Source organism: Dama dama, chromosome 14, assembly GCF_033118175.1.
Source record: "Dama dama isolate Ldn47 chromosome 14, ASM3311817v1, whole genome shotgun sequence".
Classification (NCBI taxonomy): Eukaryota; Metazoa; Chordata; class Mammalia; order Artiodactyla; family Cervidae; genus Dama; species Dama dama.
The window spans coordinates 51,835,259-51,854,922 of NC_083694.1; the positions used below are offsets into that span (position 1 = coordinate 51,835,259).

General features: G+C 38.9%; 1 protein-coding gene across 1 annotated transcript in view; it reads right to left on the reverse strand.

Annotated features, from left to right (window-relative positions):
• SLC9C2 (solute carrier family 9 member C2 (putative)) overlaps window positions 1–19,317 on the reverse strand; it is an 83,861-nt gene extending 64,544 nt beyond the window's left edge. Inside the window, exons 1-4 of the mRNA XM_061159808.1 lie at window positions 19,182–19,317; window positions 11,686–11,786; window positions 8,734–8,862; window positions 6,391–6,556 (exon numbers count right to left, since the gene is read on the reverse strand). Coding sequence (XP_061015791.1) covers window positions 6,391–6,556; window positions 8,734–8,862; window positions 11,686–11,786; window positions 19,182–19,317 — 532 coding nt within the window. The remainder of the gene's footprint in view (window positions 1–6,390; window positions 6,557–8,733; window positions 8,863–11,685; window positions 11,787–19,181) is intronic.
• Between the last annotated feature and the right edge of the window lie 347 nt (window positions 19,318–19,664).

Genomic DNA, 19,664 nt, shown 5'->3' on the forward strand with positions numbered 1-19,664 from the left:
AATTTTCCATCTGGTTCCATTTTCTTTCAGCCTAAAGGGCTTCTTTAACATTTTTGTAGTGCAGGTCTGTTAGTGAAAAATTCTTTCAGCTTTTATATTTAAGTCTTTATTTCTCCTTTATTTTGAAAGATATTTTCTCTGAGGATTTTAAGCTGGCAGTATTTTTCTTTCAGGACTTTAAAAGTGTTGCATACCATCTTTTGGCTTGCAATGTTTCTGAAGAGAAGTCTGTTATCATTATTAGTTTTGTGTCTCTGTATATAATGTGTCTTTTTTCCTCTGGTTACCTTTGAAAGTTTTTCTTTACCACTGGTGTTTAGGAGTTTGATTTTTATGTGCCATGGTATAGTTTTCAATTGTATTTCTTGGGCTTGGAGTTTGCTGAGCTTCCTGAGTCTGTGGTTTATAGTTCTCATCAAATTTAGAAATTTTTCATCCATTATTTCTTCAAATAGTTTTTGTTGCTTTCTCTCCTCTCTTTTAGGAACTTGTATATTAAGGCACTGAATTTGCCCCACAGCTTACGTCCTGCTTATTCTTTCAGCCTTCTTCTGTCCTTCATCTTGTAAGCACGCTAAGTTGCCTCAGTCGTGTTTGACTCTTTGTGACCCTATAGACTGTAGCCTGCCAGGATCCTATGTCCATGGGATTCTCCAGGAAAGAATAGTGGAGTAAGTTGCCATACGCTCCTCCAAGAGAATCTTCTTGACCCACGGATTGAACCTGCATTTCTTATGTCTCCTGCATTGGTAGGGAGGTTCTTTACCACTAGTGCCACCTGGGAAGCCCATCTTGGATAGTTTTTATTACTACATCTTAAGTTCACTAAATGGCAACCCACTCCAGTATGGAAAATCCATACTGCCTGGAAAATCCCATGGACAGAGGAGCCTGGCAGGCTACAGTCCATGGGGTCACAAAGAGTTGGACACGACTGAGCTTTGAACTTTAAGTTCACTAATCCTTTCTTATGCTGTGTCTAATCTGATTCCATCCAGTGTACTTTTCATCTCAGACATTGTGGGTTTCATCTCTACAAATTTTATTTAGGTCTCTTTTATATCTACCATGTCCAGTGGTGTACTGATAAACCAGCTTTCCAAAATCAAAAAAGGCCTCATTTGTACTGATTTGTAGCATTTGCCAACTTAATATGTAAACACTCCTACCATAACTAATTCAAAGCTACCAAAAGTTTAACCACTGGCTTGCAAAATTCCTATTGATTTAAAAACTGGCTCTTTTAAGCTGACAGGAGCAATTCTACCCCATACTCAATCTTTTCCTAACTTTTTGAACCAATGAAATATAGTTACAAGTGTCTTAATATATTTGTCTATTGAATCTACCATCTGCAGCATTGCTAGGTCTATTTCTACTTGTTTATGTACACTTTATGGGCTATTTTTTCAGCTTCTTTGCATGTCTTCCAATTTTTTATTAAGATAACATAACTGTATTATTACCTAATCAGGTGCTGTATGTTTTTGTATTCTCATATTCTTGAGCTTTGCTTTGTAATGCAGTTGTTACTTTGAAACAATTTGACCCTTTTGAGGCTTGTTTTTTAGATTTGTTAGGTAGGGCCAGAGCAGCCTTTAGTCAAAGGTTAATTTTCCCCGCTACTGAGGCAATACCCTTCGGAGTCCTTTACCTGATGTCCTACGAATTATTATGGTTTTCCACTTTGGCTGCAGTGAACATGAAAGGGATTTTTCTCTCTGATCCTTTGAGTGTTTTCATTCCTAGCATTGTGCAGTTTCTTCACATGCATGCACTAATGAGCACTCCCTCACCCAAAGACTCAAGTGGGTAGCTCTCAAAATTCCTTCTTCAGTACAGCTTTCATTCCTGCAGCAATTTGCCCCATGAACTTTAACTGCTTTGGCCTTCCTGGACTCCCAACTCTAGGTCTCCTCAACTCAAAGAAACTACCAAGTTCCAGCTAGGTCACCTTTCCCTGCACAAAGACCTAGAAACTCTCTCCAGGTAATTAAGCTATGGTAAGGGCAATCAAGAACATACTTCTTTTTTCCTTTCTTGAGTATTACTGTCCCGCATGGCCTGATGTCCACTATCTGAGAACTATTTTTCATTTTCATATATTTTGTCTGGCTTTTTAGTTAGCTCAGGCAGAAAGGTAAGTCTAGTCTCTGTTACTCCATATTTTTTAATTTAACAAAGATATTTATTTATATAGCAAATATTAATGAAATCACTCAACATTCAAAAAACAAAGATCATGGCATCCGGTCCCATCACTTCATGGCAAATAGATGTGGAAACAATGGAAACAGTGACAGACTTTATTTTCCTGGGCTCCACAATCACTGAAGATGGTGACTGAAGCCACGAAATTAAAAGACCCTTGCTCTTTGGAAGAAAAAAAAGCAGAGACATTACTTTGCCAACAAAGGTCCCTCTAGTCAAATCTATGGTTTTCCCAGTAGTCATGTATGGATGTGAGAGTTGGACCATAAAGAAAGCTGAGTGCCGAAGAATTGATGCTTTTGAACTATGGTGTTGGAGAAGACTTTTGAGAGTCCCTTGGACTGCAAGGAGATCAAACCAGTCAATCCTAAAGGAAATAAGTCCTGATTATTCATTGGAAGGACTGATGATGAAGTTGAAACTCCAATACTTTGGCCACCTGATGCGAAGCACTGACTCATTGGAAAAGGCCCAGATGCTGGGAAAGATTGAAGGTGGAAGGAGAACGGACGACAGAGGATGAGATGGTTGGATGGCATCACCGTACTGATGTACATGAGTTTGAGCAAGCTCCAGGAGTTGGTGATAGGACAGGGCAGCCTGGTGTGCTGCAGTCCATGGGGTCACAAAGAGTCAGACTCAACTGAGCAACTGAACTGAGTGAGTAATAAATTTATTAGCAAATTTACTAACATATCATTTAACTCTAAAACTTTAATAAAGATACAAATTAAATTCAAGTTAAGTGTTAAAAAACACATTTCAAATAAGAACACTAATTAAAAGACATATGATGTTATTTAAATGAAACTAAATCAACAGCGGTGGCATTAACATTGGAGATTTTAAATTCAAGACCAATTCTTAATCTTTGTTAAATTAAGACTGTGGAGAATCTCAGTTATCTACTTTTGAAGTATTTCAATAAGAATAGCAATTCTTTAGGATTTACATAATCTCATTGATTACTCATTAACAACCTCATGAGGTATAAATTGTTATTACCCTCATTTACTGATGAGAAAACTGAGGTAAATATAGGTTAGGATATTTGCCCAAGATCACAGAGTTGGTAGGGGCTTCCTAGGCAACACCAGTGGTAAAGAACCTTCCTGCCAATGCAGGGGACACAAGAGACTTGGGTTTGATCCCTGGGTAGGGAAGATCCCCTGGAAGAGGGCATAGCAACCCACTCCAGTATTCTTGCCTGGAGAATCCCATGGGCAGAGGAGCCAGGCAGGCTGCAGTCCATAGGGTTACACAGTCAGACAAGACTGAAACAATTTAGCACGCATGCATATAGTTGGCAAGGGGTAGAGATGGGGTTATAACTTCCCCGTCTACTAGCCAAAACACTAAGCTATTCTGCCTTTCATAGTACTAACCAAAAAGTGCTATCGTGAGCACAAAAATGAACAAAGTATATAATACTAAGCATGGTGACTGTCACATAGTCAACACTCAACATATATTAACTAGTATTTTGTCATCATTACCCTCTCATATACCTCAGAGCCTTTTCTGTCCTTGGGAAATGTTCCCTTTTCATCTTGGTCAACTTACAACATGTCATCAACCAACTCTTCTCCAGCACCCATCCTTCACAGACCTGATCCTGTTACTCCATCTTAACTACAGGAGTTATATAGAGGAATCCAGTGTCCTCAATGATTTCATGAAATTGCAGGCCAGCCCTGGACTTCTTTTACTTAGAAGCATAAACTCAAATTTAAGAACATATGACACATAGTGGTGCATTATGCAGTCTAATGTAAATACAAAATGATACAGAAAGAATTATACAACTACATGGTTTTTTAAAAGCAGCTATTTAATATATTTCATTGCATTAAAATCCAAACTGATCACATTAAACAACACTTTTTTAATGCAAGCAGAAATGATCTGATGAAGATTCTAATTTTTTCCCTTTGATATTTTGAAACACAAAATAATTAAAAATATATAGCTGAGGGTTCTCATTATTACTATTTCTAAGATACTATGCATAGTTGAAAAGACAGCAGATCTCTGCTTTCCAGTGTTTGATCTGAGTATATGAAATATCAGATTACAAAGATTCTACCTATCTTTACAAAAACCCTCTGAAAGATAGGATAGATACCAGGATGATACAGAATTTCTGATAACTCAGTGCCTGATTATGGATCAATATTCAGGCTGTTTATTTCTTTTCTTTGTGCCTCATTATTGTAGCCAATTTTAATTTGCTTTCTTTCTTTAGAAAGCAAAGAAAATAAAAGGCAAGGTAAATTATAATTATCTTATACTACTACTTGCTATTAATTCTGACTATGTCAGAAGACACAAAATACTGGTTAAACAGGTTTGAAGGTTATTGGCACATTTGATTTAGCTGGTCAAGAAATTCTTTAATTCTTCCCTTAGATTCAGTAAGTCAACCAGGGGGAAGTAGAGCATAAGGTTTACTGTATAAAGTTTTGAATTTGATGTATAGTTATTTTTAATAGTAAAATACCACAAGAATTACTCCCCACATTTTTATTGGCTTAATGTGAACTAACTTATATACATTAATTCACTGTAAAATTTTTAAAAGGAAATAATAAAACAAAAAATCATCTGTAATTCCATGACCCAGATAAAACCACTTGAATGTGGAAGGCATTCTCAAAGCATATAATTCCTTTTACTTAAATTGAGGTCATACTAAAACTTTGTATTTTATCCCTTTACAAGCTCCTAGTTCAGATTCATTTTAAAGTAAAAACTGTTTGAGCCTTTGTGTTCTTTTAAAATAGGTAATAGACAGGTTCTTTTTAACTTGTATGTGAACATCCATTATTTTTTCAGTGAGTCAGTCCACCTCAGACTCAGACTGTGCAGGTTTCACAGTGCTCCAGAGCACCACATCAAATGAAGAAACACTCACAGTATAGGAACTGCCATTTTGTAATATATTCTGGCAATTTTAGGCACATAGCAAAAAATATATTTTTTTTCCTTAAAAAAGATAATGTATTACAACAATTAGATAGAGGATCATTTTTATCTAATTCACACAAAGGTAAAGACATCATTGAATCCAGAACTATGTAACATCTGAGTATAACTGACATAAAGATAATATCAACTAAAAGTCAAATACCTTTAATAGTTTTCTTGTAAAGAAATGGAAGACTTTCTACTCTCTATTTGAAAAAATTTTTGAATATAGAAACTGCAATAAATAAAGTTTATAGTTTATTAGAGCCTCTTACAGTTAAGAGATTGCAGAAAGGGGAGCAGGAAGATAATGAGGTGAATAAAACAAGTGGAAAATACAAATGGCTTAGAGAGGAAAAACAGATGGAGAAAAGACAGAAAAATATAGCACCTACAGGGAAAAATGAGAGAGAAAAAGAAGATAGGGTCAGACTCTTTGAGAAATATCTGGTGACAATTTATAGTATCACCAGCAAAAGTGTCAAAACCTCATGTTTTCTCAACTGTAAGTATAAATATGTAATAGAAGGGGTTATCACCTGCCAGAAGGTAGGTGTCCCACCCTAATCATAAAGTGATATATTTCCACTAAATATAATTGAAACCTTAAAATTGGTTAATTAAATATTTCTGAGTCAAAATCAGAAATAAAAGCATCTAACCACGTTATGTTTTTTTACTGCTGTGTGAATAAAACATGACAACAGCTATTTCAGAGTGAAATTATCTTTTACAAAATAATATGGCAAGTAGTTCAGAACCCCTAGCCCTCTTGGGAATAAGCTTTTATTGAATAACATATTTGTCAGAATATGCTTTCACCTCATTACTTCTAAATAAGCTCCCTCTCCCACCTGCCGAAAGCTAGCTGCTTTAAAATAAAGGCCTTTCTAACAAGAAGTACCCAGGACTTTTGAAAAGTGCTGCAAAGATATAGTGCCAAATCTCTAGCTTGTGGCTTAGAACTCAGTGGAATGGAATAGAATACCAATTTTAATCACCTTCTAGAAAGATAACATTTTCTCCTTGAAAAAAATTATTTCAGATTATTTATCCCAGGCCCTGGGTTGCTTTATTGATTTTGCATACTCCTCCAAGAGAAATAGCACAAAATGGCTACTCTGCTGGATGCACAATTCACTCAAGAATATTATCAAAAGGAAATTTATCCTCATATCTTCAAAATAAGAGAGAGAAATAAATCCAACATACCAATAGTTTTCAGTGAATTCACAGAATAAATAGGATCTGTAATGCCAAGGGCCATGCTAAAGAGGAGGCAAGACTCCAAATCCCATGAATGTTTATTGAATTTCAGAACCACATATCCAATTATGATGAATGCTGTAGCAAAGCTAATTAATCCAGTTAAGAAGACCTGTGAAACCAATTCACAACACAGTATTAAATTTGACATGTAAGCATGGCATGACTGCATTTACTCATGGAAGAATCAGATCCTGCTATATATTTTATACAATTACTCGGGAAGATAACTTTAAAAGGTATTCTAGTTTACTAAGATACTATGCATAGTTGAAAAGACAGCAGATCTCTGCTTTCCAGTGTTTGATCTGAGTATATGAAATATCAGATTATAAAGATTCTATCTATCTTTACAAAAACCCTCTGAAAGATAGGATAGGAAACCATCCCTTCCAAATGATTCTACCTGTGAGAAGATCAATGCACCCATCTTTCTTGTTGCTATTCAAGATTAATAGCTTTCCACATCAAAATGTTCTAAGATGGAGTGCAAATTTTTCTTGCCTCCATACAAAGCATTCCCTTGTTTCCACAGTGATGATCTACAGGGCTCCAGGCAGGCAACAATGGACGAAAACTACACCCCAGCTGACTCGGTCCCCTTATTAAGGGCTTTCTGGAAAATCCATAGTTAGCAAACTGTTGTATACATCATTGTCCAATAGGTTTCTGACACTACCACACCTGTCAGGGATGCCAGGAAATAAGCACTATTTCAGACTCGGCCCACTACCACACTATACATACAGTAAGTCACTCTGTTATTGAGGAAGAAAGGGACAGGCAATCAACAATGCCTGCCTTAAAAAGAGCAATAGACTGCAAAACTTTTAAACCAGAAGAAGGAAAAAAAAAATAAAGAAAAAATTTTTTAAAAGAATAAAGAAAATTGAATCAATTGACTGAGAAAGGGAAAAAGAATGAGGAAAAACAAAGGAAAAGCATTATAAATTAAAAGTACAAAATCACATGGGACAGATAAATTCAAATCTATTTCTTTTGATCTTTAAAAAATTTATCTTTAACTTACATACAGTAAAATTCACTCTCTGACTGAATAGTTATATGAGTTTTGACAAATGCATGTAGTCAGGTAAACATGACCACAATGAAAAAACAAAACAGATCCATCACATTCAAAAATTTCTTCATGCTGCCACTTTATTTCTTCCCTCATCCTGCTCCCTGGCAACCAATGATCTGTTTTCCAAAGTATTGATTTGCCTTTGCTAGAAGGAAAGGAATTCTATGTATGGAATTATATTATTCCATAGGTACCCTTCTAGCCTGGTTTCTTTCTCTTATTCTGCTGCTGCTGCTGCTGCTAAATCACTTCAGTCATATCCGACTCTGTGCGACCCCATAGACGGCAGCCCATGAGGCACCCCCGTCCCTGGGATTCTCCAGGCAAGAACACTGGAGTGGGTTGCCATTTCCTTCTCCAATGCATGAAACTGAAAAGTGAAAATGAAGTTGCTCAGTCGTGTCCGACTCGTAGCCACCTCATGGACTGCAGCCCACCAGGCTCCTCCGTCCATGGGATTTTCCAGGCAAGAAGAGTACAGGAGTGGGTTGCCATTGCCTTCTCCATCTTTTATCATAATACATCTGAAATTCCTCCATATTCTACTTATCAATATTCTGTTTCTTTTTTATTGCTGAGTGAAAATACTAAAGACTTAAACATGTGGGGTGAAGCTAAAGAGTTATTACCAGAAAATTTCAAACTTTAAACGCACAAAATAACAACAATAAAAGAAGCTAAAAGTCAATCAACTAATACCTAGCTCAAGATATTAGAAAAAGTACAGAATAAAATAAAAGAAAATAAAAATAAATAAATAAAAGAAAATAAAACAATTTGAAAAGAAAAATAATCTGGCAAGTGTGATTAACAAAAAAAGAGGAAGGCATAAAATGGAAAATGGACAAATCTACAGACACAGCTGAGAGGCAGTCAGAGGTGGGTTCAGACCCAGGCTCTGCCATTGGTCAGTCTTGTGACCTCTGAACTATAGTTGTCTTACGTGAAATGGAGATGATATTAACTCAGTGCCTTAGTCACAGTAACTAATCTTAGTTACAGGTCAGCAAATATTTATTCCTTCTCCCTCCCCTCAACTCTCTTTAATTAGTGATTCTGCACAGCTAAAGAGTCAAACAACTAAAAATGTGAGATTGGTGAAACATTAATATGAGATTGGTGAATTATTAATCTCTCTAGACAGATTCTCTGTCAACATGAATAAGGAATAATGGACCATACTTTGTCTTAAAATGTGTTCTTACCTGCCAAAACACATTCTTGAGTATATAGAAGTCTACATCCAAAGCAGCCATAAATATAATTAAAGGTGAAAAATAACAATAAAGTGAAAAACTTGATGTTCTTAGAAGAGGGTAGACAATTTGGTGCATCTAATTAAACAAAGGCAAACAAAAAATTACTTTGTTACCATTTTGAAGTATTAGAAATTAGGTTGATGATCTGCCAATCAATATGAATTTTACAATATTCCAATTTGCAACTAATGAGAGATAACCTACAATGTCAGTCCTGGGGGTCTTGTGGTAGATTTCTTGATCTAACCATCCACATCAGATAAATGCATAGTCCTCTATTCACCAGAAGTATGTGTGACTTTAGGATATGTAAACATTGCTTATGGTAACTAATCAGTCAAAAATGGTACTTCACCATCAGTTACCCCAAGGTGATTTTAGGTGGTACTTTTTTATCTGACTGTTAGGTAATGATTTTAATTTGTGTAAGAGTGGGAGAAAGACCTTTGCATGGGTACTTGTGATTTCACGGACATTTGCTTAGGATTTTAAAATATTTCAGTGAATTAAGTAGATAAAAATAATACATGGATAATAGTATAGATTGTATATATAGGATATAAATCATGAAGGTTATATACAGATGAATAGAAAACACAGCAACAATGACTGAAGTGTAGTAAATATATCCTAAAAAGTCTTTGGCCCAATCAACAGTTTAATCTTCACTACTTAACATCTCTGTGCCTCAGTTTCCTCATCAGTAAAATGGGAAAAGAGTACCTACTTTCATTGGATTGCTCTGAGGAGAAATTAATTAACTCAAAAGTTAATAAGTTAATACAGGTTTCATAGGTGGGACTAGTGGTAAAGGATCTGCCTGCCAGGAAGGAGATGTTAAGAAATGTGAGTTTGAAACCTGGGTTGGGAAGATCCCCTGGAGGAGGGCATGGCAACTCACTAAAGTAGAAAACTGGAGTTTTCTAGTTGCCGGCAGAATCAGATGGACAGAGGAGCCTGATGGGCTATGGTCCATAGGGTTGCAAAGAGACACAATGAAGTGACTTAGGACACACAGTAAGTTAATAAAATATTAAAATTAAAAAATCAAAGAACTTAAAAGGGAGTCTGGCACACAGTTAACACTCAAAAGATGCTAGTTGTAGTGGTGGTGTTTCAAAGAATAACAAGAGGCTTTTACAATCCTAAATGCTCAAAATTCTCAATTCTCCAAGCCAGGCTTCAATAGTACTGTGAACTGTGAACTTTCAGATGTTCAAGCTGGATTTAGAAAAGGCAGAGGAACCAGAGATCAAATTGTTAACATCCGTTGGATCACCAAAAAAGCAAGAGAATTCCAAAAAAACATCTACTTCTGCTTTATTGACTATGTCAAAGCCTTTGACTGTGTGGATCACAACAAACTGTGAAAAATTCTTAAAGAAATGGGAATACCAGACCACCTTACCTGTCTCCTCAGAAACCTGTATGCAGGACAAGAAGCAATGGCTGGAACCGGACATGGAACAACAGACTAGTTCCAAATTGGGAAAGGAGTACGTCAAGACTGTATATTGTCACCCTGCTTATTTAACTTATATGCAGAGTACATCATGCGAAATGCCAGGCTTAATGAAGTATAGCTGGAATCAAGATTGCTGGGAAAATATCAAAAACCTCAGATACACAGATGACACCACCTTTATGGCAAAAAGCAAAGAAGAACTGAAGAGCCTCTTGAAAGTGAAAGAGGAGAGTGAAAGAGCCGGCTTGAAACTCAACATTCAAAAAAAAAAGATCATGCCATCTTGTCCCACCACTTCATGGCAAATAGATAGGGAAACAACTGAAACAGTGGCTGACTTTATTTTGGGGGGCTCCAAAATCACTGCAGATGGTGACTGCAGTCATGAAATTAAAAGACGCTTACTCTTTAGAAGAAAAGTTATGACCAACCTAGACAGCATATTAAAAAGCAGAGACATTACTTTGCCAACAAAGGTCCGTCTAGTCAAGGCTATGGTTTTCCAGCACTCATGTATGGATGTGAGAGCTGGACCATAAAGAAGGCTGAGTGTGGAAGAACTTATACTTTTGAACTGTGGTGTTGGAGAAGACTCTTGAGAGTCCCTTGGACTGCAAGGAGATCCAACCAGTCAATCCTAAAGGAAATCAGTCCTGAATATTCATTGGAAGGACTGATGCTGAAGCTGAAACTCCAATACTTTGGCCACCTCATGTGAAGAGTTGACTAAATGTAAAAGACCCTGATGCTGGGAGGGATTGGGGGCAGGAGGAGAAGGGGACGACAGAGGATGAGATGGTTGGATGGCATCACCAACTCGATGGACATGAGTCTGAGTAAACTCCAGTAGTTTGTGATGGACAGGGAGGCCTGGTGTGCTGTGATTCATGGGGTCGCAAAGAGTCGGACACAACTGAGCGACTCAACTGAACTGAACTAAACTCTGCTGCTGTACATTTAAAATCGTGTCAATAAATTAACAAAGTTTTTCTTGGATCAAAGTAATATTTTGTAGGATGTATGTTTTGCACTTAATCTGGCAGTTAGAAAAGGGTAATCATAATTCATCATGACAGTAACTGAGCCTTTGGTAACTAGAGTCCCTGCATGTGTTGAAGACAATAACATGAGAGAGTCCAGTTGTATGTACAGAGAAAGGAAACAGGAGCAAGGACCAAAGGCAGATGGTGAAGAATCCAAGAAGGCAATTAGATTTACTCACTTTCAAATTACTATTTTAAGCCTCTCTAATTCATGTTTCCTTTCTTGGATGGTTTTTCATTTTCAAAAACTTTAATACTAGATAAACTTTTCTCAGTAGCTGTCCACATAAAAAAAAAAAAATCCATTCATTCAGGTATGGAGACAGGAGTTGACCTTGTTTTTGGTCTTTGATCTTTAGTCTATCCTCTAGTTTATCGTATGTAAGTTACCTCAACAAAATCGTAGGCCAGTTGTCCTATTAAAAGTCCAAATAGAGAAAGAATCGTCAAGACAATGACGTCAGAATTCTTTAAAAATGCCCTCAGAAGTCCTAAAAAAAATAAAAAATACATGTATGTGTTATTTGGACATAAGGTATAGTTTTCAAACAATTTATTATTATCTCTCTTTAGGTATTTGATTTTAAACTTCCTCTGAATGTCATATCATTATGAAGAAATAACTGACAACTATTATATAACGCTATCTCTTAGTATAAGACACAAATAATGAGACTGCACTCATGTGAATGTGGAAAATTTTGAAGTTCCAAAAACCTCCCATTTGCCAACCCAGTGGCACTATCTGGGTATCTTGCTTCTGGATCTGATGAAGAGAAATCATGAAAATGAAATTTCCTATCCTCAAAGTAGCAGCTCAGTTTAGTCGCTCAGTTGTATGAGACAACTTGTGACCCCATGGACTGCAGGACGCCACGCTTCCCTGTCCATCACCAACTCCCAGAGCTTCCTCAAACTCATGTCCATCAAGTCGGTGATGCCATCCAACGATCTTATCCTCTGTCGTCCCCTTCTCCTCCTGCCTTCAATCTTTCCCAGCATCAGGGTCTTTTCAAATGAGTCAGCTCTTCACATCAGGTGGGCAAAGTATTGGAGTTTCAGTTTCAGAATCAGTCCTTCCATGAACACCCAGGACTGATCTCGTTTATTAGCATGGATTGGTTGGATCTCCTTGCAGTCCAAGGGACTCTCAAGAGTCTTTTCCAACACCACAGTTCAAAAGCATCAATTCTTCCACACTCAGCCTTCTTTATAGTCCAACTCTCACATTCATACATGACTACTGGAAAAACTATAACCTTGACTAGACGGACCTTTGTTGGCAAAGGAATGTCTCTGCTTTTTAATATGCTGTCTAGGTTGGTCATAGCTTTTCTTCCAAGGAGCAAGGGTCTTTTAATTTTATGGATGCAGTCACCATCTGCAGTGATTGGAGCCCCCCAAAATAAAGTCAGCCACTGTTTCAGTTGTTTCCCCATCTATTTGACATGAACTGATGGAACCGGATGCCATGATGTTAGTTTTCTGAATGTTGAGCTTTAAGCCAACTTTTTCACTCTCCTCTTTCACTTTCATCAAGAGGCTCTTTAGTTCTTTGCTTTCTGTCATAAAGGTGGTGTCATGTGTGTATCTGAGGTTTTTGATATTTCTCCCAGCAGTCTTGATTCCAGCTTGTACTTCAGCCATCTTGGCATTTTGCATGATATACTCTGCATATGAGTTAAATAATCAGTATGACAATATACAGCCTTGATGTACTCCTTTTCCTATTTGGAAGCAGTCTGTTTTTCCATATCCAGTTAGAGCTCTTGCTTCTTGACCTGCATACAGATTTCTCATGATGCAGGTAAGATGGTCTGGTATTCCCATCTCTTTAAGAATTTACCAGTTTGTTGTGATCCACACAGTCAAAGGCTTTGGCATAGTCAATAAAGCAGAAGTAGATGTTTTACTGGAACTCTCTTGCTTTTTTGATGATCCAACGGATGTTGGCAATTTGATCTCTGGTTCCTCTGCCTTTTCTAAAACCAGCTTGAACATGTGGGAGTTCAAGGTTCACGTATTGCTGAAGCCTGGCTTGGAGAATTTTGAGCATTACTTACCTAGCATGTGAGATGAGTGCAATTGTGTGGTAGTTTGAGCATTCTTTGGCATTACCTTTCTTTGGGATTGGAATGAAAACTGACGTTTTCCAGTCTGTGGCCATTGCTGAGTTTTCCAAATTTGCTGACATATTGAGTGCAGCACTTTCACAGCATCATCTTTTAGGATCTGAAATAGCTCAACTGGAATTCCATCACATCCACTAGCTTTGTTCTTAGTGATGCTTTCTAAGGCCCACTTGACTTCACATTCAAGGATGTCTGGCTCAAGGAGAGTGATCACACCATTGAGGTTATCTGGGTCATGAAGATATTTTCTGTACAGTTATTCTGTGTATAAAATATCAATGTTTTATATTTTATACACAGAATAAACATGAGAGAAATATCAATAAACTCAGCTATGCAGGTGATACCACCCTTATGGCAGAAAGTGAAGAAGAACTAAAAAGCTTCTTGATGAAAGTGAAAGAGGAGAGTGAAAAAGTTGGTTTCAAGCTCAACATTCAGAAAACTAAGATCATGGCATCTGATCCCATCACTTCATGGCAAATAGATGGGGAAACAGTGGCTGACCTTATTTTGGGGGCCTCCAAAATCACTGCAGATGGTGATGGCAGCCATGAAATAAAAAGATGCTTACTTCTTGGAAGGAAAGTTATGACCAACCTAGACAGCATAGTAAAAAGCAGAGACATTACTTTGTCAACAAAGGTCCATCTAGTCAAGGTTATGGTTTTTCCCATGGTCGTGTATGCATGTTAGAATTGGACTATAAAGAAAGCTGAGCACCAAAGAATTGATGCTTTTGAACTGTGGTGTTGGAAAAGACTCTTGAGAGTCCCTTGGACTGCAAGGAGATCCAACCAGTCCATCTTAAAGGAGATCAGTCCTGGGTGTTCATTGGAAGGACTGATGTTGAAGCTGAAACTCCAATCCTTTGGCCACCTGATCTGAAGAGCTGACTCATTTGAAAAGACCCTGATGCTGGGAAAGATTGAGGGCAGGAGGAAAGGGGACAACAGAGGATGAGATGGTTGGATGGCATCACCAACTTGATGGACATGGGTTTGGGTGGACTTTGGGAGTCTGTAATGGACAGGGAGGCTTGGAGTGCTGCAACTCATGGGGTCGCAAAGAGTCAGACACAACTGAGTGACTGAACTGAACTGAATTGATTCTTTGTATTCTTGCCACCTCTTCTTAATATCTTCTGCTTCTGTTAGGTCCATACCATTTCTGTCCTTTATTGTGCCCATCTGTGCATGAAATGTTCCCCTGGCATCTCTAATTTTCTTGAAGAGATCTCTAGTCTTTTCCATTCTATTGTTTTCCTCTATTTCTTTGCATTGATCACTAATGAAGGCTTTCTTATCTCTCCTTGTTATTCTTTGAACTCTGCATTCAAATGGGTATATCCCTTCTTTTCTCCTTTACCTTTCGCTTCTCTTCTCTTCTTTTTTTTTTTTTTTTTTCTGCTTCTCTTCTTTTCTCAGCTATTCGTAAGGCCTCCTCAGACAACCATTTTGCCTTTTTGCATTTCTGTTTTTGTTGGGGATGGTCTTAATCACTGCCTCCTGTACAATGTCATGAACCCCCATCCATAGTTCTTCAGGCACTCTATCAGATCTAATCCCTTAAATCTATTTCTCACTTCCAATGTATAACTGTAAGGGAACTGACTGAAGTCATACCTGAAAGATCTAGTGGTTTTCCCTACTTTCTTCAATTTAAGTCTGAATTTGGCAATAAGGAGTTCACAATCTGAGCCACAGTCAGCTCCTGGTCTTGTTTTTGCTGAATGTACAGAGCTTCCCCATCTTTGGCTGCAAAGAATATAATTAATCTGATTTCAGTATTGGCCATCTGGTGATGTCTATGTATAAGTCTTCTCTGTGTTGTAGGAAGAGGGTGTTTGCTATGACCATTGCGTTCTCTTGGCAAAACTCTATTAGCCTTTGACCTACTTCATTTTGTACTCCAAGGCCAAATTTGCCTGTTACTCCAGGCACCTCCTGACTTTCTACTTTTGCATTCCAGTCCCCTATAATGAAAAGACATCTTTTTGGGGTGTTAGTCCTAGAAGGTCTTGTAGGTTGTCATAGAACCATTCAACTTCAGCTTCTTCAACATTACTGGTTGGGGCATAGACTTGGATTACTGTGATACTGAATGGTTTGCCTTGGAAACAAACAGAGATCATGCTGTTGTTTTTGAGACTGCATCCAAGTACTGCATTTCAGACTCTTGTTGACTATGATGGCTACTCCATTTCTTCTAAGGGATTCTTGCACACAGTAGTAGATAGAATGGTCATCTGAGTTAAATTCACCAATTCCAGTCCATTTTAGTTCTCTGACTCCTAAAATGTCAACGTTCACGCTTGCCATCTCCTATATGACCACTTCCAATTTGCCTTGGTTCATGAACCTAACATTCCAGGTTCCGATGCAATATTGCTCTTTACAGCATTGGACTTTACTTCCATCACCAGTCACATCCACAACTGGGTGTTGTTTTTGCTTTGGCTCCATCTCTTCATTCTTTCTGGAGTTATTTCTCCACTGTTCTCCAGTAGCATATTGGGCACCTACTGACCTGGGGAGTTCATCTTTCCGTGTCCTATCTTTTTGCCTTTGATACTGTTCATGGGGTTCTCAAGGCAAGAATATTGAAGTGGTTTGCCCTTCCCTTCTCCAGTGGACCACATTTTGTCAGAACTCTCCACCATGACCTGTCTGTCTTGGGTGGCCCTACACGGCATGGCTCATAGTTTCACTGAGTTAGACAAGGCTGTGGTCCATGTGATCAGTTTGATTAGCTTTCTGTGATTATGGTTTTCATTCTCTCTGCCCTCTTGGATAAGGATAAGAGACTTACGGAAGCTTCCTGATGGCAGAGACTGACTGAGGGAGAAACTGGGTCTGTTCTGATGAGTGGGGTCATGCTCCATAAGTCTTTAATCCAATTTTCTGTTGATGGGCATGTTCTGCCCGTAGTCCGAGTCCCCGGTCGGGAAAGAAGACTCCTCGAAACAATGCAACTCGCAATAGGGGAATTTATTACTGACTTGAGCCAGGGCCTCCCACCCTCACCAGGTGTGTGAGGACAAAAGGCCCCGAGTCCCAGTTCTCTCGGGTATTTATTAGGTCAAAATAAGCAGCAGGTAGTTGGCTCAATCGGATTGGTTACACAGTGGGTAGTTGGCGTAAGCGGATTGGTTACACAGTTGCAAGGTAATTTTTGTTGGCCCAACGTGGGGCTTTCAGCTTTCCCCTGATAGGTTCCCTTTTCTCTGGCTAGGCATATGTTGATTGGCTGGCTCCAGGAGGCCTGATAATTATGTTACCCCGGGAAACCAGGCCTACTCCTAATCTAGGCTGCCTGCCATGGCATTAGCCGTGACAGCCTCACAGGGCAGGGCTGTGTTTCCTCCCTGTTGTTTGACCTGAGGCCAAACTATGGTGGAGGTAATGAAGATAACGGGGACCTCCTTCAAAAGATTCCATGCACACAATGCCGCACTCAGTGCCCCTGACCCCGCAGCAGGCCACCACTGACCCAAGCCTCTGCCAGAGACTCCTGAACACTCACGGGCAAGTCTGGATGTCTTGTGGGGTCACTGTTCCTTTCTCCTGGGTCCTGGTGCATACAAGGTTTTGTTTGTGCCCTCCAAGAGTCTGTTTCCCCAGTCCTTTGTAAGTTCTGGCAGCTCTATGGTGGGGTTAATGGCGACCTCCTTCAAGAGGACTTATGCCATACCCAGGTCTGCTGCACCCAGAGCCCCTGCCCCTGTGGCAGGCCACTGCTGCTGACCCGTACCTCCACATGAGACACTCAAACACTCAAAGGCAGGTCTGGCTCAGTCTCTGTGGCATCTCTTGGTACGCAGAACATTTTCTTTGAGCCCTCCAAGCATCTCTGGCAGGTATGGGGTTTGATTCTAAGTGCGATTTCACCCCTCTTACCATTTTGCTGGGGCTTCTCCTTTGCCCTTGGATGGGGTATCTTTTTTCAGTGGGATCCAACATTCTCCTGCCAATGGTTGTTCAGCGGTGACTTGTAATTTTGGAGTTATCACAGGAGAAAATGAACACACGTCCTCCTACTCCACCACCTTGCAATGTCTTACTACCTGTTAATCACTACTCATCCTAAGCTATAGTAACATATATTCTATAGTTCTCTTAAACACCAGAAATACTTTTAAATGAATCTAATCATAGGGAAAGCTTCCTTTACCAATTAAGTGTCAAAAGGCACTAGCTATTCTGTTTATATAAAGCTTCTTGCCTTAAAACTCCCTCCGTGCATGCATGCTAAGTCATTTCCATTGTGTCCAACTCTGTGCAACCCCATGGACTGTATTCCACCAGGCTCTTCCGTTCATGGGATTCTCCAGGCAAGAATACTGGAGTAGGTTGCCATGCTCTCCTCCAGTGGATCTTCCCAACCCAGGGATCAAACCCACATCTCCAGCACTACCCGGGAAGCCCCTAAAACTTCCTACTCTAAGATTATTCAGCTCATCACTTCCAGAGGCAATACATAGACTACAATCCAGTTAACTTATGCCTAAGGTGAGACTCATTGGCATCTCAGAGTCTGTATTTCTTGCCTTTCACCTACAGGTCATGACACATCAGTAAATATTTTTTGAATACATATGCATAAGGTTAGCCAAAGAAATGTTTCTCAAGCAATTTCTGCAATGCCCTTTACTGCCTGGAGCACCTGTCTCTATCATAAAAGATCTAAAGCTAGTGAGATTCATGGTCAGCAGTAATCCATTGTACCAAAAGGGACCAAGGTTGATGATGAGCATTTTAAAGACCCCAGAGAAAGCAATTTCACTCCCTAATGGGAGTAAAATTGAAGTTCTTCATGGGTGTTTGCTTTGTTGCTTCTTTGTAGTCTTTGTACCAGGTTTCCCTGATAAAGAATGTACCTGCAATACAGGAGACTTGGGTTCAACCCCTGAGATGGGAAGATCCCCTAGAGAAAGGAATGGCAACCCACTCTAGTATTCTTGCCTGGAGAATTCCATGGACAGACAGACCATGGGGTGGCAAAGAGTTGGACACGACTGAGCAACTAAAACTTTCACTTTTGTTCCAGAAAGCATTTTAAACCAGCTGACATTTTGCCCAAATGAAAAAACTTTTGAGGGAACTAGAAAATGTTCTCTAATCACTAGTGTTGAATTATGGAATAAAGCATCTATGATTTTTAATGTGTTATTTTACCTGCATGAATATCATTCTTCATGCCTACTGAATACTTTATCATTGTGTAAGAGATCTTATAGGTGAAACTTTTCCTAATTCTCCCCAGGAGGTGGAATGGTACATCTTCCCTAAAGAAAAATCACATCAAAAGTCATAGTAGAATGGACAAAAGTGAAGATGTTAACTTAGCAAATTGTGAACCATGTATCTGGGTTCTATTTGCCCTCCCCTCATCCCAGATATTTAGGTCAAGTTAGGCCTGGCAGGCAAGAATGAAGCCAGGCAGTGTAAAGCTCTCCCTCTCCTTTGTTACCAGAGATTCTGGACTATAACTTTACAGTTATAATAATGACACTGCATTGCAATTATGTGTCTGCCTGTCTCCCCCACGAAAAGTCTCCTTGAGGCTAAGAACTTTCATATCCTCCACACTGCTATGCTCAGCAAATGTCACTGAATGAATGAAGGAGCATAGTAGAGATCAGACTTTTTATATAATCTCATTGGTTTTCTTCTTTTGTTGTAATTGTGATCACTTTCTGCAGAAAGGTTCAGAGGTCAGAGGAAAGATGAGATGTAAAAAACAATCACCTACCTCCCAAAACAAGCGTGGACCATACAAGAATCAGGAAATGTCCCTTCACAACAGGGTAGTCAGCGGCCCTTCCACAGAGTAAATCAGGTCTGTTACCTTCTTTTTGTACCCAGAAGGACACATTAGCTTTTGACATTGTTTTATCAGTCCCAGTTGATGAACCTGGATGAGATTTACTGTTGACACTTTCACTAGTACAGACTAACGTGTTATGATACACAAAAAAGAAGACCATGTGACTGGCCAGGATCCAATCCATCCACATTCTTTCTACCTAAGATTATGCTACACTCAAATCTGAGCCCATAAGGTACAAATTAATACCTCCTGTTCCACCTCTGCTCTAAGAACGTTCTATGGGAACACTAAGAGCAGTGTTTGTGTTTCTTCCTGATACTGCTACACATGTATCGGGGAGAGATGGTATTGATTTTTGCATGTACCATTTATTGTACAATATGGTAATGTTTGTCTTCCCCATGG